The following is a 27784-nucleotide window of genomic DNA, read 5'->3' on the forward strand; positions in this document are numbered from 1 at the left end:
TACCATGCAAAGCGAAAGCCATACAGTGCATCTGGGAAGTATTCACATCCCTTCACTTTCCCCACATTTTGTTATGTTACAGCCTTATTCCAAAATGGATTAAATTCCTTTTTTTTTCTCATCAATCTACATACATCTGTATATCAACAACACCAGGATATGCCGCCGGCTTCTCTGGGCCCGAGCTCATCGGAGATGGACTGACGCAAAGCGGAAAAGTGTGCTGTGGTCTGACGAGTCCACATTTCAAATTGTTTTTGGAAATCATGGGACGTCGTGTCCTCTGGGCTAAAGAGGAAAAGGACCATCCAGATTGTTATCAGCGCAAAGTTCAAAAGCCAGCATTTGTGATGGTATGGGGGTGTGTTAGTACCCATTGCATGGGTAACTTGCACATCTGTGAGTGAAGGCACCATTAATGCTGAACGGTATATACAGGTTTTGGAACAACATTTGCTGCCATCCAAGCGAAGTCTTTTTCAGGGACGTCCCTGCTTATTGCAGCAAGACAATGCCAAGCCACATTCTGCACGTGTTACAACAGTGTGGCTTCGTAGTAAAAGAGTGTGGGTACTAGACTGGCCTGCCTGCAGTCCAGACCTGTCTCCCATTGAAAATGTGTGGCGCATTATGAAGCGCAAAATACGACAACGGAGACCCCGGACTGTTGAGCAACTGAAGTCATAAATCAAGAAAGAATGGGAAAGAATTCCACCTACAAAGCTTCAACAATTAGTGTCCTCAGTTCCCAAACGCTTATTGAGTGTTGTTAAAAGGAAAGGTGATGTAACACAGTGGTGAACATGCCCCTGTCCCAGCTTTTTTGGAACGTGTTGCAGGCATCAAATTCAAAATGAGTGAATATTTGCAAAAGAACAAAGTTTATCAGTTTGAACATCAAATACCTTGTCTTTGTAGTGTATTCAATTGAATATACGTCGGAAAGGATTTGCAAATCATTGTATTCTGTTTTATTTACGTTTTACACAACGTCCCAGCTTCTTTGGAATTTGGGTTTGTACAAACATACACGCATTTCACTCACTCTGCAGCGGAGACAAATCTGTCGAGGCGCCCATCATTCTCATCCAGGACCTCTCTGGTGCGAGCCTCTCCTGTGGACTGCAGCCCAATAACAATGCACTGTGGAGGACAGCAGAACGGGTTAACATCAGCAACAAATCACATCTGGTAAACACCATCATACACCATTGTACCACTACCCTCTTTCCTGAAAACACTTTCACTAGACTCTTACAGTAAATTGTTGTGGGGGTAAGCATTTCATAGCGTCCTAGGTTTGCCGAACAATGAAATGGTGCTCAGCCTCTGAAGCTGGCCAAATATAGACTACTGTGTTTACAAGATACATAACAATTAAAAATCAATTACACTTGGAGTAAGCATGCCTTTTACAACTATTTTCTCCAAATTACATTTTGTTTGCTGAAATTTTTACAATTTTTTTTCTGTCTTCTAGGTGAAAGTGTCACTCTTAAACATAGAGATTTTAGTTCTGACCTTTCCAGCCTTAAGCTCCTTTTGGGCCAGCTCCACCAAGCAGCGGACCTTAGCGGCGATGCAGAGATATTTGAAGAACCGCTGGTGAGATGACCAGAACTGGCCCCACAGAGACTTCCGGCTTACCAGGCCTAGCTCATCGGCCGCGCGCATGAACACCTGCAGCGCCTCTGCCCACTGGAGACAGAGACAAGGTGTCAACTAGGGATATCAATTATCTCATGAAAACCAAATTCAAATCCAGATCTATTAGAATTAAACAAATTTTGAATAGGTTAGAATCTTAATTACTATTTTGTAATTAATAAATTCAATATAGACCAGGTGCAACATCATGCAAATGGTTCCACTCTCACACTGGTGGCCTTGTCACAGAAAGGCACAATCTGGGCAAGTTGATCTAATTATAGACTATACAAAAAGTGTACATAATTTTCCTGCTTCAAATATCTATCAACAATCTATAAATTGACAATAGATGTGTAAGTCATTGGATCCTGTTTTTGTAAAGGATAAGAAATGAGCTCAATCAAAACCAACACACTAGCATGCAACTTACTAATGTGTTGCAGGTAATAGACTTACTAAGTAATAGAATCTTGAGATTCAATCTGCTGGCCCCAGTATAGACCATGCACTGTCAACTTTTTGTACATGTGCAGTTTACGGTGGTGGCAACATAACGACCCACATGGAAATGATGAGTGCAGTAAGGAGACTCACCAGTTTGGCAGCTTTGTTGTAAACCAGTTTAAAGTCATCATCCAGGGCAATCTCTTCAATGCGGAATGACACCCCTGAGAAACTCAGCTGCCTGGCAATGTACATCCCACTGACTTTCATGTCCATGGCAACAATCTCCATGGCACCCACACCTCTGTATAAAAAGAATATATCATTTAGTGTCACTCAATCAAGTGTCAACCAGCCATAGTCACAAACAGATTGTGAGGTATGTTCTGGTAAGTTCTGTGATTTGCGGACATGGATGTAATTGACTTAAAGCTTTTAGCATAAAAAGACACTTTGGAGTAACTCTTCTGCAATGCGTCCCCCTACACACCTCTTCTCGATGGCATGCAGGAAGTCATCGAAGGCTTTGAAAGGTGTGCCTTCACCCCATATCCCCAGGCGGCTCATGTAGATCATGTTCTTTGGCTCAGAGGCACCTGGGACAGACAGAAGATATAAAGAGATTTTAAGAATGGAATAACAGTATAACAGTTGGGCATATATTATCTATTATCTATCTATCTATCTATCTATCGATCTATATTTAAATATAGATATAGGTAATTATGTACGCGCATGCTCGCGCGCACGCACGCGCGCGCGCACACACACACACACACACACACACACACACACACACACACACACACACACACACACACACACAAACACACACACACACAGACAACAGTATGTGGGCACCAGAACATCACACCCAAATGTGCTTGTTGAATATCCAATTCCAGAACCATAGGCATTAATATGGAGTTGGTCCCCCTTTTGCTGCTATAACAGCCCTGACTCTTCTGAGAAGGCTCTCCACTAGATTTTTGGAACATGGCTGCAGGGACTCTCTCATTTAGCCACAACAGCATTAGTGAGGCTGGGCACTGATGTTGGGGTGAAGGCCTGGCTTGCAGTCGGTGTTCAAATATATCTCAAAGGTGTTGGATGGAGTTGAGGTCAAGTCTTTGTGCAGGCCAGCCAAGTCCTTCCACACCAAACTAGGCAAACAATATCTTTATGGGCCTTTTTTGTGCACGGGAGCATTGTCATGCTGAAACAGGAAAGGGCCTTCCCCTAACTGTTGCCACAAAGTTGGAAGTAAACAATTCTTCTGAATGTTATTGTGTACTGCAGCATTAAGATTTCCATTCACTGGAACTAACGGGGTTTTTCCCTTGGCACTTTTGGCTGCTCTGAATCAAACCATGCTGTGTTGATTTGCGTTTCCATTACCGGTTTAAATGTGAGTTGGGCCTGAGATGGACCATCTCCGGACTCGGGCCAAAGCATGCCAGACCCGCCTTCAAGCGGGTTGTGGTGACGTCAGATGGGCGTCATCCATTGACTCTTCTAGATTCATTTCATCATCCCGTCTCCATTTTTCAAGCAATAAGCAGTAGATACCAAGTAAAATCATAACAACCATAGGCGCTGATTTATGTTTTTGCCTGTGGGTGCCCAAAAAAAAATTTTTTTTTGGATTTTCTCCCCAGTTGTACCTATCCAATTATCCCACTCTTCCAAGCCACCCTGCTTTCTGCTCCACCCCCTCTGCCGAGCCGGAGATGGCTGCAGACTACCACATGCTTCCTCCGATACATGTGGAGTTGCCAGCTGCTTCGCCAGCCTCACCTGACAGTGAGGAGTTTCGCCAGGGGGACGTATCGTGTGGGAGGATCACGCTATTTACCCCAGTTCCCCCTCCCCCCTGAACAGGTGCCCTGATCAACCAGAGGAGGAGCTAGTGGAGCGACCAGGACACACACACACATCCGGCTTCCTACCCGCAGACACGGCCAATTGTGTCTGTAGGGACGCCCGATCAAGCCAGAGGTAACATGGGAATTTGAACTGTCGATCCCCGTGGGTGCCGAAATTAAGTGAATACCACCAAGGTGATGATTGTCACAAAATCCCTTATTGCGCTTGCTTTAGTTATCATGATGTAGGCTTACTATGCTGCTGTCATCTGTCGGACATGAGACACAAACCAGAACAAAACGCAACACTGCTCTGCTACAAATTATAACAGGCTACACCAAACCGGCACAGTCTTGAGGGGGTAGTATTTACATACACATTGGCCATAACATAACACTACGTCGCTTGCGTGTATAATAGTACAACCGATAGCAATACCTGAGAAAAGAAAACCCTACATGAATACCATAAGTTGGCATTCATAATGCAGTTTTTACATACACACTGACCACATTCATATCTTAACACTACACCATGTGTGTAACGATAAATAGATGGGAGTTAAAAAAAAAAAGATGTCATTTTTATTTATCTATTCATTAATTCACTCATTTATTTTATGATCGGTCTTCTCTGTGGGTGCTCAACTTTTTCAGTGGGTGCTCGAGCACTGGGGCACCCATGGGATCGGCGCCTATGGTAATATCAGCCTAAAAATCCATGATGATAAGTAGCTGGCTACCGACAACTGTTGCACAGTGCGATAGTAAACAGCGCAAAAGAGGGTGCTGCTTTTAAACTCAACTCAAACTTGGGCGTCCAGGTAGCGTAGCAGTCTATTCCGTTGCCTACCAACACGGGGCTCACCGGTTCAAATTCCTGTATTACCTCCGGTTTGGTCGGGCGTCCCTACAGACACAATTGGCCGTGACTGCAGGTGGGAAGCCGGATGTGGGTATGTGTCCTGGTCACTGCACTAGCGCCTCCTCTGGTTGGCCAGGGCGCCTGTTCCGGGGGGAGGAGGAACTGGGGGGAATAGCATGATCTTCCCACGCGCTACGTCCCCTCGGTGAAACTCCTCACTGTCAGGTGAAAAGGAGCAGCTGGCAACTCCACATGTATTGCAGGAGGAATGTGGTAGTCTGCAGCCCTCCCCGGATCAGCAGAGAGGGTGGAGCAGCAACCAGGATGGCTTGGAAGAGTGGGGCAATTGGCTGGATACAATCGGGGGGAAAAGGGGGGGGGACTCAACTCAAGACAAGTGCATCATCAGTTAAAGACACACCTTCAAGTGGGTAGCCCTGTTGTAATGGAAATGCAAATCCCAGCCGGGCTGGCTTGACACACCGAGTCAAGTCAAGCCAGCAAATGTGCATAAAAAAATGGCTTAAGGGGGTGAGCCAAAACCCTGAAAAACAACCCCAGACCATTATTACTCTCCAACCAAACTTTACAGTTGGCACTATGCATTCGGGCGGGTAGCATTGTCTTGGCATCCACCAACTGACCAATTTACTTGTTGGAAAGATAACTCCTATAATAGTGCCACGTTGAAAGTCACTGAGATCTTCTGAATGATCCATTCTCTGCCAATGTCTGTTTATGGAGATTGCATAGCTGTTTGCTTGATTTTATGAAAAGATGTGGCAGAAATAGCCAAACCCATGTGTGTGTGTGTGTGTGTGTGTGTGTGTGTGTGATGTGCCAACCTGTTGCACTGGCATAGACCACCCTGGCCAGTGGCAGCTTGTTCTGCAGGTCAAGCACAGCTTTGCCCATCTTAGTGGATGTGGCATTCTTGGCTTTGTGGCATTCATCAAAAATAATCTTCAGTGGGAACAAGGTCAAGGGCAAACAGCATGAAGGGAGAAGTTATTACAAAATCCCCTTTTTTGCAATATTCAATGTTGACACTTGCAATATTCAATGATGCATCCTATTCTATGCAAAATATTATACGATGATATAGAGGGGTGGAGGATTAGCAGTTGATAAGACGCTCCTTCAGCCAGAGAAGCAAAGTGAGCAGAAAGAGAATTGGTTATAAAAGTACCATATTAAAAGGTACCAGACATTTCTGTAAGAAAGGACCATGAGCATAATATTGATTTCCCTAATATACTAACTTCATAATACTTCACGAAACTAGTATTTGTCACTACAGCCAGCAGGGTGTGAGGTCATTAAAATGGAAAGGATACAACTCCGTCAAAGTCCGGCTTACACCAGTCCAGGATCTGTCTGATTCTGGTCCGGTGCTGCCCTCCTGCCTGGCTCTCGCCTATCAATGCAGAGTAAGTCGCAAACAGGACTCCTTCTGAGGTAGCTGTGTCTCCATACTTTATCTAAAATTAGAGAAAAATAAGGAAACTGACTTTTGAAGGGATGGAGGGACAGGGAAAGTACTGACTGACGATGAGAAGCGTACGGAAATATACTGTCACAGGAATGATAAAAGGTTCATTTTCTCCTTTCACATGAAGAAAAGCCCTAAAAAGAAACTAAACAACTGCCAAAACAAAAGCTTGTGGCTTTCGTAGCCTGACATCCATCTCCCCTCTGGACTTACCTTGTTTAAGGCATGCACAGGAATACTGGGTGCATCTATGTCATTGAGATCTCTCTCTGCGTCAAATTTCAAATCATTTGATATGCTGAACCTGAGGGCAGGAACAGACAACTCAGTTGTGCCATTAAAGCCTGCACAAACCACCTCTTACATGCACATTAGTTGTACAGGCAAACACAACACGAGAATTACTAGCATGTGAGCATCAAACAGCCATGTAGCCAAACACACTTATTTCAAAACAGGGAAGCACAAGTTATTGATTTAAACACAAAATATCAGTGGCTTAATCGCACAGACTGCTGTGCAGTGCAACTACATAAACTGTCGAGGTTTTAATCATTCTAGAGTCATAGAGACCCCTACTAATGATTACAACATCTCCAGCCTTACCATAATGCTTTCTTTCTGCCCTTGAGATAGTTCTCTAGAATGATTCCGGCCACAGTGCGGCCCTTGCCCACCCCCGCCCCATCTCCAATCAGGAAACCTGCCCTCTGGTTGTTTCGAAGAATCACCTCATGTTGCTTAGGAAATGCAGAGAGAGAGAGAGAAAGGGCGGGCAATGAGTGCATGAATCACGACATGCGCATAGAGGAAGATGGTTCACAGTGCCAAAGTGTGTGTGTGTACCTGGCAGGCGTAAATGATCGCCTCCAGCTGTAGTGCAGAAAGCAAGCCACTGTTGATTGTTGACTGTGGGATGGACAGCGTGTAAGTGATGTCGGGAGGAGGGACGCTGGACAGCGTATTCGTCTCCACTACAATGTCTGGATGGGAGACTCCAATAGTGGCTTCGGGGGAGAAGGAAGCAGGTTTAAAGGAGAGAAAGCTTCATAAAGGTATTTGTCAAAAACAGCTGGGGCAAAATGTTGCGGGATCCATTATAAAAACGTTAGCTTCGGACAGCCATTCAGATTTTCTGGGGAGCTGTGGCTTAATGATATCTTTCAAAAGGAAAAAAACTAAAGAATAATTGTATCTGTCCACAGAGAGTCAAGTCTCTTACATTTAGATGGTTTATATTCAGCGTATGTATCTACATGTCCAAGCTCCTCTGTCTCCTCCTCCTCAGCATCCTCTTCCTCCTCTGTCGTAGACTGGGTTTTCGGAGCCTAGTAACAACAATAACACATTAGTTATGCAGTTCGTCATATAACTTGAATTTAGAAAAGTTCTATTTCGTGTCTTTTTTTCCCAGCCCGGATGAGGAGAACGAGTAAGGGAGGAAAGCTTGAAGCTGAAAGTTGGGAGTAGGTGATTAAGAAAAGGTAGCACAGCAGATCCCCAGTGTGTTGCATTTTTAAAGCAATGCTCACTTCCGAAAGAATAAGAGATGGCAGTGAATTTATAGCAGTTTTACAGAGTCCAACCAAAGGAGTAGCAGCTTGTGAGTTTTGAAAGGAAAAGCTGACAGAAGATGCTAGAGATCATTAAACAATCACTTCAAGTATGATCCGTCTCCTCAAAGAAACGTCATGCTCTGAAAATGCATAGCACCCCGTTTTTACAGAGGCGTCATTTTCTAATGCCACATGACTTTTGCTCTTGATAAGTCATTCTCTATGCGCTGCTGTCATTTTCTCATAAGGCTTCAATCATCTGTGGTTATCCATGCCCCAACAGTTACTGTTTCACTATAAATAATCAGTTTATTTCAACACAGACTCATATGTCCAGTGCTGTCAAAATATGGCCATCATGCTCTCCTACAGGGAAAAAAAAATAGTGACAGTTTTAATAAAACTGTTTTGGTGTCAAATACTGGTCTCACTTGTGGACCAGGATACCGTTTTGAATTATTTTTGCCTCAGGAAATTCATCAGCTCAGCAGCAACAGACAAACATCATCTGTGTCCCAAACCTCATACTATTACAAATTGTGATGTAAAATGAGTACGTAGTGTGTTTAAACTGTAGTATGCTGATTTGGTGTACATAAGAAGTGCCTGAATGTTTAAATTAGCATAAATTCTGAGTATGCAACGGAAGTTACTAGATTGACACAGATGGGCAATTATGCAACGGGACTGCACAACAGCAGTAGGTTGTGGCTCCATAAGCCAGGCTACCACTGTCCGATTGTTCCAGGATGATCAGGTGGTGACACAGACAACCAACACAATTTACACATGCATACTTAATCAGCATTTTTTGATAGCTGAAACATTTGAGTGAATTTTATCAACTACACATAAATCATCTAGTCTGTTATAGTATCTTTACGTTACTCATGTAACCCCGGTTCTCTAAGTAGTATTAGTGAGATGTCTTACTATGGGAAATTCCCCATTGCATATTCACAGAAGCACTTATAACTTTACGCCAGGCCTGAGTGGCTGGCAGTCATGACGTCTGTGTCGGAGCCTTGCACCTATGATTGACACAGCGTCATTTAACCAGTATTCCTGTGCAACATCATTCGTCATTCAAAACTTGCACACCTTTTCTCGCTTCACCCCAACGGTAAGAAGAGCGGTTTGGTGAGACGTCTTACTCATGCTACTCAGAGAACCAGGGTTATGAGAGTAACCTAAAGTTCTCTCTCATAGCATTCGTCGGAGCCTTGCACCTATGACTGACGCAGCATCACTCGTCATTCAAAACATGCACATCTCTTCTCGCTTCACCCCAGCGGCAAGAAGAGCGGTTTGGCGAGACATCTTTCTCATGCTACGAAAGTAACCTAAAGTGCTCTTTCATAGCCTTCGTTTCGATGTCTCATTATGGGATATGGAGACTCCTGTATTGCCAGACAAACTTACCTCGATGACTGACCGCCAGCCCCCCTCTCCACCCATGCTCAGGACAGCATGAGCAAGGCTTGGAGATGTGACATCCAACCTATAAAACCTTGGAGATTTGAGGGGCGATGCCCAGCTAGCTGCAGCTCAGATATCCTGGGCAGAGAGCCCTCTAAACAGGGCTCAAGAGGTCGCAAGACTCCTGGCAGAATGTGCCTGCAACCCAGCCAGAATCTGAAGGCCACTGTGCGATAGCATCCACTATCCAGTATGCAAAGCACAAACTGGGCACAACATATGCAGCTGTTGCTGCTCTGTAGAGCCACGAGGAGGTGGCAGAAAAGCTGTCAGGTCCACTGGCGAGCATTGATTGACCACTTTAGGGACAAAAGCAGGATTAGGCTTTAAGGTCACCCCAAGGTGCCCCCTTCGGCAGTGTTCTAGGGGAAAACACTGCGGAGGGGACTCTACAACTTTGGGTTTATCTTTTTTCTTTTGAAAAAGTACTGCAATACTGCACCCTCAGCTTTGTGCCTGGATGTGTGAATGGATGAACATTTATCTTCAGTGTGTGTGAGTGCTTGTGAGACTTACATGTGGTCTTAAACAATCCCACACTTGATCTGATTCTCTTCTCCTCTTGGCTGGAATGCACGAACTGAGCTCCAGGCCCACGCACTGCCGAGAGGGAAGGGTGGCACTGGGGAATTTTCCCGGACACACGAGAATGCTGGGCTGGGTTGGCCAGGGGAACAGGGAACAGCTGGCACATCTGCTAGCAGTGGGATGGACTGCTAAGATGCCTTCTTCTTGCGCCTTGCCAGAAAGTCTGCCTGGGGGGTGGCTGCACTGCAGCTTGAGCTTTCGTGGTTGACAGAGCTGTAAGGCTTCGTCCTCCTTTTTCTTGGCCTCAAACCTCCTTCGCATGGATGCGAGAGTGGAGCCAAATATGCCCCCAGGGACAACCAGGATGTCCTACTTCTCTTTGTCCGACAAGTTGGTCAGATTGAGCCATCTCAACTTCTCCTACGGTACCAAAACTGACATACACTTCCCTGCAGCCTGGACAGCGCAGCGCTGGACATGCAAACGCATATCCGTGATTGGGGTAGTTTTATCCTATCCAGAGATGTTGGGCGATTGGCTTTTTTTTAGTGGGGGGGAGCTGTCTAGATGACACAGCTGACAACCGTGGGTGGAGGTGGGCTGCCACCAGTAGCTTCATGGGTAGCATGCGGGCCATGGCATGCTTATCCATCTCTCAAAATCCAGGGAAGACACTCCTTGAATAGGGGTCTTGCTGGAGTATGGATTTTCTTTCCAGGAAATGGTGACTTCTTCCAGAGTCTTAGGGAACACTGGGAGAAGCTGCCTCGCAGTGGGCGATGTGATTTTTAGTCTCTCCATGGTGCGTTTGCACACATCGTGAATGTCCACGCTGGGCTGAGGCTGTGCAGCCTCAACCTCACTCTTAGTAGTGGACAGGCATGGAGAGCCCAGAGTCTGTGCCAGGGGAATGAAGGAGGCATTATCCTCGCCATCCTCATTCAACACCATAAAATCTTTGCCCGTTGACTCTTCCTCCTCGTCGTAATTCAAGGTGAGGAGCAGCTCAGCTAGCGGGTTCAGCATGTCTATAGTTGAGTGTCCAGTTTGGGAATATCCTCCTCGACCATGCCGAGCTGGGGTTCTTTGGAGGTGGCACTGGCATCCGGGAGGCTGACCTGGCGAGCCAGTCTTCAGTGGAGGCTCTTGCCATAAGGCGAGTGCAGTGAGTGCACGAGCCAGGGTTGTTGATAGTGGCTCTAGTGTGTTCTAGCCTAAGACCCGTGAAGCTGACCTGGTGTGTGTCCTTGCTCAAACATTTTTCTGCAGGTGCACAGGCAGGCAGAGTCATTTCATTGCAAGGTGGGAAGCAGCTTGGCAGCTGTATCCATTTAGCTGGTGTGCTAAAGGGAGGAAAAAGAATTATCTGGAGTGATAATCCCTGTTGGCTAGCTTAAACAGTGGGCAAGCAGTGAGGTGGCTGCAGGCTCCTGGTGTTGTTAGCTTGCTCGGAGAGGCCAAATTAATGCGCTAGCTAGCTCGCACAAGCAGAAATACTCTTCTGTTTGGGGACAGGCCAGAGTAAGGAGAAAACTACCAATAGCGTGAAGGTAGTTGGACTGGTATCTCCAGCAATTAGTGCGTGGCGATGGGAGGTGTCCGCTCTGGTCTGAGGACAGTTAAGCTAGTTCGTGTAGATACAGGTAGAGAGTAGCTTGCTTTTGAAGCGAGAAGAAGAGATTGAATGACGAGTGACGCTGCATCAGTCATATATATTGGTGCAGGGCCCTGACGCAGATGTCATGACTGCCAGCCACCCAGGGCTTGCGTAATGGTATAAGTGCTCCTGTGAATATATGAGTGGGCATATCCCATAGTGAGACATTGAAACGAATGCTATAAAAGAGAACTGTTTATTATCTATGCTTATCACTGTCCTTTTCACAAAGCCATGTGTTGTTCATTCTTTAAACAAAACAAAATGATTATACAATTCATACAATTAATCTTATACGTATGTGATACAGGAGACAAAAGGGGAGTTTAATGCTGTTTTGAGCTTTATTGTAATCACTTGTGCAATCAGTTATTATGTATTAAAGGGATTCAATGAAAGATGGCAGTCTGAAAACCACATAGCTGGCAGGCTGGCTGAAAATATACAGTTCTGAGGAAAATGTTCGCCAAGAAGCAGATTGTCATCTTCATGCACTATTTGTCATTGACACAGCTCGGTAAAAGACATAGAAACAAAGGGCACTTTTGTACTTTGCTACTTCATTCAGCAGTGTGACAAACGACTGGGCATACTGTGGTCATTTGATAATATAATGTTAATTACTTTTTTAGTATGTGGTACACGCATGTAATGTTTAATATGTTAGTGTGTGGTTTCAGACACAGCCATGATGGGTTTTTTTTTCTATACACAGCTTATAATCGCTAATGAAGAACCAATAGGTTCCTCCTCTCTAATGTTGGCACTTGTTCCACTTTTTATTTTTTTGCCTCAGATTAAAGAGGCCGGTGTGTCTACCTGGACTCCTCCTAGAGGTGGGGTGCTGATAATGGCAGTTATATCCTCCAAACTGGCCAAACCTTGAAATCTGCTGCCACCATTCAGCTGAAAACAAAAACATAGAAACAAAGAAAAACAAACCCAAATAAACCAAAAGTGAAATGGATGGAAGAAATTGCCATGAGTCATGAAGAAAAAGTGCACATGTGTGTGTAAGAGCATGATCAGAGAGAGTAAAATGTTTGCACTCCACGGATTTCTAAGGGGGCAGCACTCAACAAAATGCAATTTGTTATCAGGTGGTGCCAGCAACAACAACATAGGGCAGATAAAGCCAGTCTACAGCTGGGAAATATAATGGATGAAATGAGAAAAGAATGAAAAGGAAAACATAAAAAGATATTGCAGAAGACTGGTGGGATGTCGCCTCTCTGATTCATATAAAAAAAAAACACCTCTTACCCAAGACGGATGGATAGCACTTCAGAACAAAGTGTCTTTCCTGTCTAACAATGCCGTTGCTATCATATCAACTTGCAAATGAGTGAATATCTTTAACACGATACCTCTTACAAGAAACATAACAAAATGAGTGCAGTCTTGAACATATCTTGAAAACGTTAATGACCTTGCAGAGAAGGAAATTCCTTTGGTTTAAACATTGTTAACAATTTAATCCATTTGAATATTTTCTTGGGGGGATGTCATCCAGATGACTTTTATTCCCATTTAAGGTTACAGATAGATGACTGTGAGGATAAAACTGGTCAAAATAAATTACCATTTTTGACAATGCTGAAATTTCCTGTCCTGTAGCGAGGGGCTTACATACAGCATGGTACTCCAGGTCAAGACTCGGACGAGAACGAAAAATTTGGTTTTGTTATAGAAACGACAGAATGTTTATGCGTCAAAAATGTTCACTGGAACCATGGTGTTAAGTTCACAGACTTTGGTTGGGCCCCAAAAACGCATATGTATATGTGTATGAAAAACAAACATATTTTGTAGGACAAAGCAGACTGTCTAAAGGTACAATTTGTTATGCGAAGCTCTATTTCACACGATGGCCTAACAGATTATCCGTGTTTGTGTGTGTGTGTGTGTGTGTGTGTGTGTGTGTGTCCTGTTGACCTTGAGCTGGCTCTGTTCTGGTGTGGTTGGAGTGATGATTAAATCTCACTTGGGTTGTACACATTTAACGGTGTATGTGTATGTTAGGGCTGCACAATATATTGTTTTGGCGTCATTATTGTGATGTGCGCATGCGCGACAGTCACATTGCAGGACATGTGATGTGAAGTAAGGCAAATTAACTCAAACACCTCACGCTACTTATGCAACCTCTTGCTGCTTGATACAAAAGGAAAACGTGCAAAGTTGTCTTTTTCCATGATTAACCTGCAAGAGAAGTCTGTTGTATATAACATAATTTACTCTGATTTAATGCTCAGAACTTCATCATTTCTCGCCACATTTGGACAAATGACACATTAAAGTGTTCGTCTGCTATATCCGCAGGCACCATGGTTAATCCGTGGATCAGGTGGGCCAAGTCATAAAAATTAACGTTCTGATTAGTAGTGGATGGGTTGCAGGTGGGTGAAATAATACATCATTATTGAGGAAAATATTAATTACATTCTCTCAAATGTGAACATATTTTAAGCTTCATTTCCATCAGGCACGAATTAGCAGACTAGACTCCCATTGCGCCAACTGTGGCGTCCATTTGCCTTAAGCAGCAATGGAGGCAAAAAACAACAAAGAGAAAATTAAAAAAGGAGAGAGAGGAAAAAAGAGAGAAGGCGTCCGGGTGGCGTGGCGGTCTATTCCATTGCCTACCAACACAGGGATCATCGGTTCGAGTCCCAGTGTTACCTCCAGCTTGGTTGGGCGTCCCTACAGACACAATTGGCCGTGTCTGCGGGTGGGAAGCCGGATGTGGGTATGTGTCCTGGTCGCTGCACTAGCGCCTCCTCTGGTCGGTCGGGGCACCTGTTCGGGGGGGAGGGGGAGCTGGGGGGGAATAGTGTGATCCTTCCACACGCTACATCCCCCTGGCGAAACACCTCACTGTCAGGTGAAAAGAGCGGCTGGCGACTCCACATGTGTCGTAGGAGGCATGTGGTAGCCTGCAGCCCTCCCCGGAGGGTGGAGCAGCGACCAGGACGGCTCGCAAGAGTGGGGTAATTGGCCAAGTACAATTGGGAGAAATTGGGGGTCCAAAAAAAAAGAAAGAAAAGAAAAGAAGGACAGAGAAGTTCTGTGTTGGACAAGTCAAGTGCTGGGTATGTCATATGCAACAGCTGCGAAGCGCTGTATGTATGACAGCCATAAAACTGGCACCTCAAACATGGTGTATATATTACCATATCAGCACGCTTACAGATATCCCACTGAGAAATAATTGCAATGTGTGATCAGGTGTAGGTGTCTAGATCGGAGAACATAATTCGTTCAGATGGGTGGCGGGTGGATGATTTTTGTGTGCCTGCGGCTTCGGATGACGTCAGAACCGATCCGCGCATCGTTATTCTCGACCGTTGCTCTGCGTCGTCTGTCTGGCTCCATCTCCTCCTCTTCCCGTACGAATGGCGAAAAAGGGCACCACTCACTTTTCAGTATTTCCGGACAACTCCCTTACAAATTCACCCCAATAATTTTAGAATGATTAATTTTTTCCAAACAGAACTAGTCATCATCTGGTGAAAGTTCCTGTATTTTTTTCATATCGCAATATATATCGCAAAGAAAAAAACATATCGCAATGCGAGTTCTTCTCAATATTGTACAGCCCTAGTGTGTGTGTGTGTGTGTGTGTGTGTGTGTGTGTGTGTGTGTGTGTGTGTGTGTCCATGGCTCTTGTGTATAGCAGCCATGCTGACCTCTAGTTGGCTCTGTGCTGGTGTGGTGGTGGTACTGGTGTTGACATCCCAGAGAGTGGGAACTTGGGCCAGGCTGTCTGTGCTGATAAAGGCCTGGGGATCAGTGTACTCCGACAGAGAGTCAGCCGGTGAGGAGAACAAAGAGTTGTTGGAGAGGTCATCGATTTGGGACAGGTCCTACAGGAAGGAGAGTTAGTGAGAACGTGAGACAGAGGAAGAAGAGGTCTGGGTAGAGTAATGACTCCTGTAGATTGCTTTGCACTTAGAAATAACTTAAATACATGGAGTATTTGGAATGGTTAAACTTTTTTTTGACAACCTGCATACAAAGTAACCAAGAAACCCAAATCTATTACGACCAATATCCTGTATCTCCATGAGGTCAATTTTATTATTTCTAAAATTCTGCTTTACTTTCCCCCCATTTCCTGTTTCATTTTCTTTCTATTCAGATTTTTGTCATATTACCCATTTTACTGTAAGAAATTGATTGCATACTCACTTGCACAAAGACACAGAATATTTATTATGAGAGAGCGCAACAAATGACATTAAATTCCAAATATGCACATAACTGGTGAAATAACTCCCCCGAATCTTTGAATTCCGTGCACGTCCATGTTTATATCTGAAATCCATTTTCATGTCTCCATTCCATGACTCATGTTTTTCACATTACGAAAATCAAAGAGCCCTCCTGCATCAAATCACACACACACACACACACACACACACACACACACACACACACACACACACACACACACACACACACACACAAACACACATGCACACACACACAAACACACCGTCACAAAAAGGACAGATCTGACCACATTGTGAGATATGCAGCTAGAAAAGAGGGGGAAAGGTGAAAAACTGGTGGGTAGATGGGTGAACTTCCCACTCATGGGGGCACATTTACTCTAGTCCTGGGCCAATGCTGCACTCTATTGGCAGCAATGTGAGTCACCCAGAAAAACCTAATCACACAAGCGTTGATGAGTGTGAGTATGAGCACATAAAATAGAAGGGGAGAGCCGGGCATAAAAAGTTTGTGCGGTAGTGAGTGCACGTGTCATTTTAGGCATGGCTGCCTTCCAGTCGCCCCTCTGTTCATATCCTTTCCATCCCATTAGCATGCCATGTTCCTTAACTAGCTTCCCACAGGTTTCTGTGGGCCTCCCGAGGCTTACAAATATGGTCGAAAGGGAAGATAAGGGGTGTAGGGGCGGGAGCTAGAAGAGAACATGGTGGAGGAAGCCGAACCAACAAAAGATAAGCAGCTCTAAGGAATAGCTGCATGTGTCCATCTTCCTGTGTGTGCGTGTATGTATAATCATCGTAGAATGTGTTAATTTATGCTCCTTGGGCCAAGTGAGGTTTACATACCCCCAGATAAACCATCCTGAAATCTATGAATCAACCTTTAATACTACCAGACATGAATATTGTAATTTCAATCAACTTACTGCTTCAGTGTATGGACGAGCTGCTTGTGCTGAACACCGCTGCACTATATAGCCATTAGGGTTATGGATCCCGCTTTTTTCCCCCTGCACACTGCATCCCTGTAATCCATCTCTAAACTTTTCCAAAGTGAACAAAACTGTGTTACACTGGTCTGGCTAACCCTGTCAACAGGGATCATGTGCAGTCAGCAAATAAGAATAATATTCAGGTTGGCACCGTGATGGAAAAACAAAAGGCTAAAGGCTCACTGTACGGATAGTGCTAAAGATAAATGGTGAATTATGACGGTGACTCAGTCTCAACCATACGCAGTTTGTGGTTTAGGTTGAGGAGCTGCTCTGGCTTCTGTCACTGCTTGCCTGTTAGCAATTACTAACAGCTCCACTGAAAATGTTTCACAGTCCCGAGGAGACAAGAGGTGGCGGCCTAAGTGTGAACATGACTACATCATGTGGGAATGGGGCCTAGGCAGGGCAAGGAACAGCAGACAAACAAACCTACCCAAGCCCTACACATCCCTTTACCAACACGTGTGCCTTGCCTGACGACTGTTGAAAAACAGAAACTCACTCGCCCGGCCTGTGAATGTGTGTTTTGTGTGTGTATTGGAGTAGGTGGGTCTCAGAGACTGCTTATCAAGGGCACAGCTCTCATAATCAATGTTTGCAGAAAGCTGTGTGAATATGCCCCCCCCCCCAGTCCTGCTTTCTCCCTTCTTTCCCATTATTCTCTCCCTTTCACTGAGTATGCTCTACTTGAGCAAGATCAGACATGAACAGCAAAAGCAGGTTTTCCAAGCTGTTCTGCCCTGCAGACAGCGGAGTGGAATGTATGTCTTTTTTGAGGGTGATGGTCAGGGAAGAAACAAAAAAGGTCCCTGCAATATCTCTTCAATTCTCTCTCACTCACTCTCTTGGCCCCCCTTTGCAATTGCCTACCTTCCTTTTCATCTCTTGCATTATTCCTCCTGACTGCTCTGTATTTGTCCCCTAGTCTTCTCCCTGGCACAAACTCCTCTTTTCTCCTTGCTCTGAGAGACTTGCCTGTTCCAGTTGAGGAGTGATGAGTAAACAAGAGGGCTAGGCAAAGGGATGCCATGTAGCCAGAGGCACCACACCACACGAGCATAAAACACACTCTCTCTCACACACACAGAGCAAGCTACTCCGACAGTAGCAGAAAGAGTTAGTTCCAAAAATTAGGCATCCACAATCGGGCTATCTATGAAAGGGGGGGACTGTGTGTGTGTGTGTGTGTGTGTGTGTGTGTGTGTGTGTGTGTGTGTTTGTATGCATGTAAATACACTGCTCAAAAAAATAAAGGGAACACCTAAAAACACAATATAGACCCCGATGAATGAAATATTTCAGCTGAAAATCTTTATTTATTAGACAGAGGAATGTGTTTAGAGCAAAATAACCTAAGAATGATCAATGGAAATCAAAATCATTAGCCCATTAAGGTCTGGATTCAGAATCATACTCAAAATCAAAGTGGAAAATGAGAACATAGGCTGATCCAACTTCTGTGGAAATTCTTCAAGACGATTCAAAATGAGGCTCAGTAGTGTGTGTGGCCTCCACGTGCCTCTATGCACTCCCTACAATGTCTGGGCATGCTCCTGATGAGACGACGGATGGTCTCCTGAGGGATCTCCTCCCAGACCTGGATCAGGGCATCGGTCAACTCCTGGACAGTCTGTGGTGCGACATCGCGTTGGCGGATGGTACGAGACATGATGTCCCAGAGGTGCTCGATTGGATTCAGGTCTGGGGAACGTGCAGGCCAGTCCATAGCATCAATGCCCTCGACATACAGGAACTGCTGACACACTCTGGCCACATGAGGACGAGCATTGTCATGCATGAGCAGGAACCCAGGGCCCACTGCACCAGCATATGGTCTGACAATGGGTCTGAGGCTCTCATCCCGGTACCTAATGGCAGTCATGGTACCTCTGGCTAGCACGTAGAGGTCTGTGCGGCCCTCCAAGGATATGCCTCCCCAGACCATCACTGACCCACCGCCAAACCGGTCATGCTGGAGGATGTTGCAGGCAGCAGAACGTTCTCCACAGCGTCTCCAGACTCTCTCACGTCTGTCACATGTGTTCAGTGTGAACCTGCTCTCATCTGTGAAGAGCACAGGGCGCCAATGGCGAATCTGCCAACCAAGATGTTCTCTGGCAAAGGTCAATCGGGCTGCACGGTGTTGGGCTGTGAGCACAGGCCCCAATTGTGGACGTCGGGCCCTCATACCATCCTCATGCATTCTGTTTCTCACTGTTTGAGCAGAAACCTGCACATTAGTGGCCTGTTGAAGGTCGTTTTGTAGGGCTCCGGCAGTGCTCCTCCTGTTCCTCCTTGCACAAAGGACCAGATAGCGGTCCTGCTGCGGGGTTGTTGTCCTCCTGCGGCCCCCTCCACGTCTCCTGGTGTACTGGCCTGTCTCCTGGTACCTCCTCCATGCTCTGGACACTGTGCTGGGAGACACATCAAATCTTCTTGCCACAGCACGCATTGATGTGCCATCCTGGATGAGCTGCACTACCACAGCAACTTCTGTAGGTTGCAGATACCGCCTCATGCCACCTCTAGTGGTGAGGGCACTAGCAAAATGAAAAACTAACCAAAGATCGGCCAGAAAAGATGAGGACAGGCAAATGGTCTGTGGCCACCACCTGCAAATCCATTCCTTTTATAGGGGTTGTCTTGCAAATTGTCTAATTTCCACCTGGTGGAAATTAGACAATTTACCAACAGGTGAAATTGATTCACAAATCAGTGTTGCTTCCTAACTGGACAGGTTGATATCTCAAAAGTGTGACTGACTTGGAGCTACATTGCATTGCTTATGTGTTCCCTTTATTTTTTTGAGCAGTGTATATGTCTCCCCACCTGCCACCCAATGACTGCTGGAATAGGCTCCAGCATCCCTACGACCCTGAGAGCAGGATAAACAGTTCAGATAATGGATGGATGGATATATGTGTGTGTGTGTGTGTGTGTGTGTGTGTGTGTGTGTGTGTGTGTGTGTGTGTGTGTGTGTGTGTGTGTGTGTGTGTGTAACGACCACGGATGACTAGACTCGCTAGCCTGTTGGCTAACAGGTCGGACCCTTTAGTCAACTGGTTAGCGCAGTCGCCCATGGTGCGGGCAACCTGGGTTCGCATCCCGGCTGCGGCGGTTCCCAGCTGCCCCCTGAATTCACTACATTGTTGTCAGAAGTGGGATAGTGAGAGCATGAGGCCATCGGAAGCGCTGAAGTGAGGGGACACGCTTCCCAAAGGAGGGGGGTAGTGTAACGACCACGGATGATGAGACTCACTAGCCCGTTGGCTAACAGGTCAGACCCTTTAGTCAACCAACAAGTTGTTTCACACATAACAGACACGCACACCCCCGCGCATATGTGCACGTGTGTGCACACGCACAGGTAGGTAGATAAATAAATAGATAGATAGATATAGTAACATTAAAAATAAATATAAATGTATAAAAATATACATTTTTAAATCCCCCCATCCCAACAACTTGTTTCGAGCATGTGCGTGCGTGCATACACGCTAGTTTCTCTAGGACTGAATGTTTGCTTGCAAGAACACTAATACAAGAATACTATTTGAGTTTATTATGTCTTTTGCCTGTTTTATGATCCGCATATTTGATTTGGTAAAGATTTTACGCCGGATGCCCTTCCTGACGCAACCCTTCCCGTTTATCCCGGCTTGGGACTGGCACTAAGAATGCACTGGCTTATGGCTTGGACATGTGTGGAGGAGAGATGCTGGGTATATTGGGAGAAGGATGTTGAATATGGAGCTGCCAGGGAAGAGGAGAAGAGGAAGGCCAAAGAGGAGGTCTATGGATGTGGCGAGGGAGGACATGCAGGTGGCTGGCATGACAGAGGAAGATGCAGAGGACAGGAAGAAACGGAAACAGATGATCCGCTGTGGCGACCTCTAACGGGAGCAGCCAAAAGTAGCAGTAGATGTCTTTTGCCTACTAAAAGCTTATTTTAGAGGGTGGCTTCATATTTTTCTCCAACATATCGCCTGATGAATTTCATAACACTTTACTTTTGTCAGAATTACTGCAAATCTCAACAAGAGGAAGGCAGGCTTCAACAAGGTTTAAACAGAGTTTGGGATTAAAACCTTTTTAATCCATACCAATTTCAAATAGCCAGGTGCCTTATTCTATTTCATTTTTTTTTAGAATTAGAGACCAAATAACCAAACTGAAATTAGACCCGAAGGCCACAATCAAAATGCTCATCGTACTTGCTTTTTCTTATCTTGACCTATGTTGCACTTTGGTTTGTTTAGAAGGGATGTAGTCACTTCCTTGTTTTTCACACCATGTAGAACCATGTGACAGAACATCTCGCCGTGTTGAAGCAGCACTGCTATTCAGAGGCACAACAGTCCAAATGTATGAATCAAACACACAACAGGAGGTTGGCTGTCCCTAGTCAGGGCAAGGCAGACCACGGTGCCGTGGCTAATCACACTAATGCCCCACCTCCCTACTGGCTGGGTTATTTTCATCTTTGGGGCAGTAAGACACTATACTGTCACAGTGGCAGGGAGATTCAAGCTGAGTTGAGTCTGTAGCCCATTTTTGTGTTTTTCTTAATACATGGAGAAGTGAGGATGCAGAGCTTAACTGAGGCGGTAGTGTTTGTTCTCCAGCAGGGCCATACCCAGGGGTACTTCTGCTGTTGCTGCAAAGACCGAATCCTGCCAGGCAGAGATAAGGCTCGAAATCACACTGCTGTGATGGTAATCTGGCTTCTTCCATTGCACAGAAAGGCATAGCTGTGTGGCTCCTAATCCTGGCTCTCTCTCTCTCTCTCTCTCTCTCTCTCTCTCTCTCTCTCTCTCTCTCTCTCTCTCTCTCTCTCTCTCTCTCTCTCTCTCTCTCTGACAAAATAAAATAAATGTGGATGATGCTGTGTGTGGGTGAGCGTGTGTGTTTTTCTGCATGTGAGTTGGTGTGTGTTTTCAAAATTTCTTTCAGGGAGTAAATCCGCATGAGGGAGCTTGTAATTTGTGGAACACAGCTAGAAAAAAAAATCAAGGCAACTTTGTCTTTTTATGTGCACGCGTGTGTGTGTCTGCGTGTGTAGGAAATAGCGAGAGTATACAATTGTCTATGTAACCTATGAGCAAGCCCATGTGCAGTTTTTTCCAGTCATTTGACCATCCTGCTGTCTTTAAACAAACCGGTCTTTCACGCGTTCCTCTTTCAGTTAAGTCTGCCCCTCTGCTTTGACTGCTGAAGCCAGCACTTTTATCCTTCCCTCTTCTGCACGCACAGTAAAACCACAACTGTGGCCCAACACAGGCCTCCTTTAAACAACCCCTCTGTGACATGATACCATCTGAAGGTCTTGTGACGACACAGCCCACGCAAACGGACAACCTCTGCCTTAGCTACGTATGGGAGTTGAGCACACGCTCAAATGCGTTCCACCGTGCATCCACCCAACTGGCAAATTGCATTTGAGTGCCTACAATATTGATAGCTGTCTGTTCAGCGCTGTTTAGTGGAAACAATTGCAGTGAGAAAATGGCTGCGGCAAATCCCTTCCACCTCTTTACACATATACACCCACACACTCCCACGTGCACCCCACCTTTCAGTGCATGCATGCAAGCACGCACGCGCGCGCACACACACACACACACACACACACGCACACACACACACACACACACACACACACACACGCACACACACACACAATTGCTTGATAGCTTGAATGTTCTGGGACTGTGTAAAGGGATGTCAGCTCAGAAATATATCGCCGGTTTGAATCCCTGTGTTACCTCCGGCTTGGTCAGGCGTCCCTACAGACACAATTGGCCGTGTCTGTGAGGGGGAAGCCGGATGTGGGTATGTCACTGGTCACTGCACTAGCGCCTCCTCTGTTCGGTCAGGGTGCCTCTTCGGGGGGGGGGGGGAATAGTGTGATCCTCCCACGCGCTACGTCCCCCTGGAGAAACTCCTCACTGTCAGGTGAAAAGAAGCGGCTGGTGACTCCACATGTATCGGAGGGGGCATGTGGTAGTCTGCAAACCTCCCTGGATCAGCAGAGGGGGTGGAGCAGCGACTGGGACGGCTCGGAAGAGTGGGGTAACTGGCCAAGTACAATTGGGGAGAAAAATAGGGACCCCCCCAAAAAAAAACCAAAAAAGAAATGTGGTGCTAAGAAAAAGTACTATATAAAAGAAGACACCCACAAAGAGCTAGGTTCTAGCAGCTGTTTTGTCATTTGTCATTTGAAACACTGTCAGACTATCAAAATATCCAGGAAGTTCAAAAGCTGGCTAAATATATCTCCCATGGCTTTGGCAAATAAGAAATGGTGAGACTAGCATTTAACTGCTTAAACTGTGCACTTCTTGCCCGGTTAGTCAGCCAGGGAGGAGACTGGAACAGCCAGTACAGATATAATGAAAATAACCATAATGTCAGTGGTTAAGTCATTGCCCTAGTGATAGAGCAAGGCATTGCTATAGATGGAAGTCTAGGCTGCCAATCTGCTCTTTCATTTTATGAACGTTGGATGATCAAGATCATTTTGTGGCTAATAGTGTGCTTTGTAGCCCCAAAGCACAAAGGGAAAACATTTTCTTCTCAATAATCCCATCAGCTGTGTCAGTGACGAAGGACAATTCTAGGGCGCAGGAATATGAGTTCAATTGGTTATATAGACCAAATATTTTTCTTGGATTTACGGAGCGTTCCATTCAGTTCAATTCTCATGGCCAACCAAATCATGGAGCAGGTACCATGCACACTTGATGGTGGTTGGGGTACATTTTTTTGGACATGCAACTTGCACTAATTTAACAGTTTTAGGGAGTCAACAACTGCATTTGTGCTGCACATTTGTCTCACTTTTCTGCCTTCTATCCACACAGCAACACTGGGGGACCAGTTTTAAAGTTGCAGGCTATATCCTGTTAAACTCGGTAACCTCTCTTCCTTTTCTTCCCTTAACCAGAGACGCTGACTGTACAAAGGCCAGGCTGAGGCAGGCGAGCGGGCAGGACAGGGATTCCCCCGCCTACACGCTGCCTGCTTGGCTGCTTCTCCACAGCCAGAAAACAAAGTCACCCTCTACTCCTTCCCATCAACTCCGACCTCTCTTGACCCCGTTACCTCAAGCACACATGCACCTGAAATGACCTTTCATTCTCCAACACGTTTCTTTCATCACTCCCCCCATACTCTCTCCATCTTGTAGCCCCCCCTTCCCCAATCTCTTATTGTTTGTTTATCCTAGTTTTTCTTTCCCACAGAAATCTACAAGCAGGAAGACTTTTTTTTATTAACTCAACACTCATGTTTTTATTGAGGTTAATCTACTCTTGAACCAAACAGCCAGATATTTTTTGAGAGACATAGCAAGCATGCCAGTATTATAGTATCAACCAAAAGGCGCACATTAACACATGCATGCAAAATTTAGGGGCCTGGGAAAGTGATCAACAGGCACCACCCTCATTTAAACAGTAGCATGGGCTACTAGGTTAACTAATACTCATGGGCAATTTCCCATCTCCTTCCCTCCCACCCCGCTGTGGTTTGTTGATTACTCTATCGACTATAAAATATTATCCTCTGGACCTTTATCCAATCCTCATTAGGCTGCATGCCAATAGAAAGTCACTCCTAGGGCTGAAAGATATGCTGAAACAATAGTAACCAGTGTGTGGGTGTGTGGTGGGGGTTGTAGGGTGGGTGGTGGGGGGTAAAATCATGGTCGAGAATCCAAAGGTAATAAAATGTCCGGAGAATGCGGGCTAATAAAAGTGGCGAGGCCCTGGAGCATATGGTGTTGACTAACGGCGTAACCTAGTATGACTCCCTGCACAGGCTGGAGAGTTGCTCTGAGTGACACTGTGCTGACGTGTTTGGCTGTGTGTGCGGCTGTGCATGCGAGTGGTGTGTGATCAGCTGACTGAGGAAGCACCCCTTTCCTGACAACCTCACCCTGCCTCTCAGGGGTCAGGCGGGTGACCCTGCCTCTGCAGTCGACAGAACCTGATTGATAGACTGTGTGTGTTTGGATGGGGGTCTGAGGCCAGGGTTCTGACGGCCAGCAGCAGTATCTGTCTTTCTGTCTGGATTATGTTATCCCAAGCTCTGCATTGCCTACATCCCCCAATCTGTTCCGCTGTGCCTTGAATAGAACAGTTCTAAGCTGCCTTGTAACCAAAGCTTTATTACAGATTTATTACAAAAAGACAAACTGAAGCTTTATTACAGATTTATTACAAAAAGACAAACATTTCTTGGGGCATATTACCATGTCTCTTTGATGAAGTTAGTTAGCCCTGTTCAACACCAACCCTTGTGTCTAATATGCTATTTTACTTTTTAGCGCTTAAAGTTGCAATCCTGGAAATTGCCAGAATGTTTTCAACAATACACCGGTGATACTGGTGTTTGACCATTTCACCTTCCAGAGATGCATTCGAAATAAAAATGGAGTCACTGGTACTAGTGTGACACCGCCTTCCCCACTGCCAAATACAAAAATAGGCTGAACATGAGTTTTACTGTGGATGTCTTAGTTTATTTGAAGCCTGCTATCATACATTTATGGTGCTATCATTCCGCACCTGTGTATTTTTTAATATTTCGCAATTTGTCTCAGTATTACATGAGTCAAATTCCTGATATATGAAGGCAGATTCTGATTTAGATTCTCTGTCTAACTGTAAAGGGAAAAGCCTCCAGCCTGTTAATGCACTATGAAAACCTCTTTTTATATTCCATAATCTTTTTATTAGCAAAAGGAATTATCAGAGTTGGGCACAACAGCATACTGGTTCTACTGTCTTGCTCCATCAGCCTCACCTAGCCATCAGTATGGCTTGTAGGCCCTTTCCATACAAAGTAGCCGAGCCAAAATGGATGCTGAAAAGCCTCAACCGATTCTGTTCAACCAGTCGTTCCAATTCAATTTTTGCAGACAAAAAAAAACAAAAAGGGAGGGGGGGGGGCAATTTTAAATCTTAAAATTTTTGTAAGACAGGAGGGGATGTTTCAAAGTAGCCGGGTTAAGGGAGTAATCAAGGCAGCTCCATAATGTGAAGGAAAACACTGGTTTTCCCTAGCCTACCCTCAGCTGCTTGGCCTGGCTTGCATGGGGCAATCACAGAGGCAGGCCTTGCCTCTGTCTTCATGTCCTGCCCGGTCAGAGGAAACTAGGCCAGGGATGGCCGACTGCCACTGAAGTCACGAAAATTTTTCCAATGGTTTCACGTTCTGGAAAATAAAAGGGTGTCACGTTCAGGTGACCTGGCTTCTAGAGGCAACACTGCTCAGCTGGTTTAGAGACTTGCTCAGCAAGCCATTTCAGCAAGACGGGCAAGGTATAAATCAAAGCCAACTACAACGAGAAATGGTGGCAAAAAGGCTCTTCTGCACATGGAGGACATCACAATGAGAAAATTCTATCTAATAAATTCTATATATTAAGTGCCCCTGCTTCTCCTCTGTTTTTAAAATGACATTTTATAAAGCTAGCAGAAAAATTAAGAGATGAAACATGAGAGCGTGGAGAAGCGCAGAGGCCAACGAAAGGACAAAAAGAAAGAAAAAAGGTGAGACCACGTGTATATTGGCGAGAGAGAGACACACAGAGAGAGAGAGAGAGAGAGAGAGAGAGAGAGAGAGAGAGAGATTTGATCTCTGCTGCATCTTTGTAATGGTGCCAAGAGGAAGTCACTTATAGCTGGGTGCCATGTGGATAAGCTGGCGTTCTCTGTAAAACTCTTCAATAGTTTACAGCAGTTTCCTTTTCTTACCCTCTCCTTTTCCTGCAAACGCAAAATTTATAATCCTGACTAGTATCAGTAATAGTACTGAACGTGGCACCTGACAAGGGCCTGTCAAGTCACAGCAACCCAATCTGCTGCCCAAGTGTGAGCAAAGGGAAGATCGGAAACAAAGGAGGAAACAAAGTGATATGCCACCACCTCAAACAAAGAGGGTGGGCTTTTAAGGAGGGTTACCGTAAAAACAGCCATGTGTGAAAATGAGTGCGGGCGTGCGTGCCGGCTCGCCTTTTGAACTAGGGGCAGGTGTGACCTTGCATCTCCTAAAGCGTAGAAAAGCAGGCATGAGGGAATTGGTGACGTAAGATGATGTCTCAGTTACAGAGAAATTCCTCAGTCATAAGTACACAACACTTGCAACATACTTCGTTTGTTGCGTAAATTTTCTCACTTGCAGTTTAGCCAAGTGCCGTTTGCAATTCAGCCAAGACAATACTTTGGTATACTGTCAAGCTTGAACGTAGGATCAACTTGCTCAGAATAAAATATGTGTAAAATATGGTACCAGTGATACCTTAAAATGACAAGGAGGTCTAAAGGGAGAAGCTAAATGTCCTTCCACTTCAATGACTGAATATAACGGATGTGAACTTTTGATAATTGTGTTTCGTTGAATAACCCCCCCCCCCAAAAAGATAAGCCTAACTTTGACAAACAAACACTTGCTCTCTGAAGGCTAGTTTTGTAAGCTCATTACCTCAAGTAACCTTCCTCCTAACCAAACCTGTTACTGCCTGTGTGATGCACACCAACACTCACTCACCTGTGGTCAGTGCCAGTAATGTGCTGCCTTAGGTTTCAGCTGAGAATCAACTGCATTGCACGGAAATTAATTAATTTTTTCCTGTATCAGTGACTGTGGCTAGTACATGCTTCACTCAAGAGGCATCATTGACCGTTTGTTTTTTTTTTTAAACAGCCAGCTCAATAATATTAAGCGTAAGGAAGAAATTTTCAATTAAAAAAAACAAAAAAACAAAGATTTCTTTATGTAAGAATGAATATACCTGGCAAGTATGGGGACCAAGAGAGAGCTTCAACCGCAATTGTCCAAAAGGTAGTAACTGGCTAAAAAAAAAAAAAGTCATTGGACTGTCACCCCCCCCCCCCCATTAAAAAAAAAACAAAAACAAAAACAAAAAACATACCATGCAACAAGTGAGACAAATTGATTACTATGAACAAAGTGGCAAGCTCTGTATAGGGCTTGGATTGCATAAATAAATT

The 27784-nt window shown here is 45.2% G+C and overlaps 1 protein-coding gene across 2 annotated transcripts in view; it reads right to left on the reverse strand.

The window, feature by feature from the left end:
• Positions 1-27784, reverse strand: part of si:ch73-63e15.2 (protein strawberry notch homolog 2) — a 122479-nt gene that overhangs the window by 27161 nt on the left and 67534 nt on the right. For both annotated transcript variants that reach the window (XM_056276058.1, XM_056276060.1), the window contains 12 exons: positions 15226-15402; positions 12356-12442; positions 7539-7644; positions 7163-7323; positions 6923-7056; positions 6530-6620; positions 6162-6305; positions 5670-5787; positions 2585-2690; positions 2245-2398; positions 1522-1698; positions 1046-1143 (listed from right to left, as the gene is read on the reverse strand). In XM_056276058.1, the coding sequence (XP_056132033.1) occupies positions 1046-1143; positions 1522-1698; positions 2245-2398; positions 2585-2690; positions 5670-5787; positions 6162-6305; positions 6530-6620; positions 6923-7056; positions 7163-7323; positions 7539-7644; positions 12356-12442; positions 15226-15402 (1553 nt within the window). The remainder of the gene's footprint in view (positions 1-1045; positions 1144-1521; positions 1699-2244; positions 2399-2584; positions 2691-5669; positions 5788-6161; positions 6306-6529; positions 6621-6922; positions 7057-7162; positions 7324-7538; positions 7645-12355; positions 12443-15225; positions 15403-27784) is intronic.

The sequence above is a fragment of the Lampris incognitus genome, chromosome 3 (assembly GCF_029633865.1).
Source record: "Lampris incognitus isolate fLamInc1 chromosome 3, fLamInc1.hap2, whole genome shotgun sequence".
Lineage (NCBI taxonomy): Eukaryota > Metazoa > Chordata > Actinopteri > Lampriformes > Lampridae > Lampris > Lampris incognitus.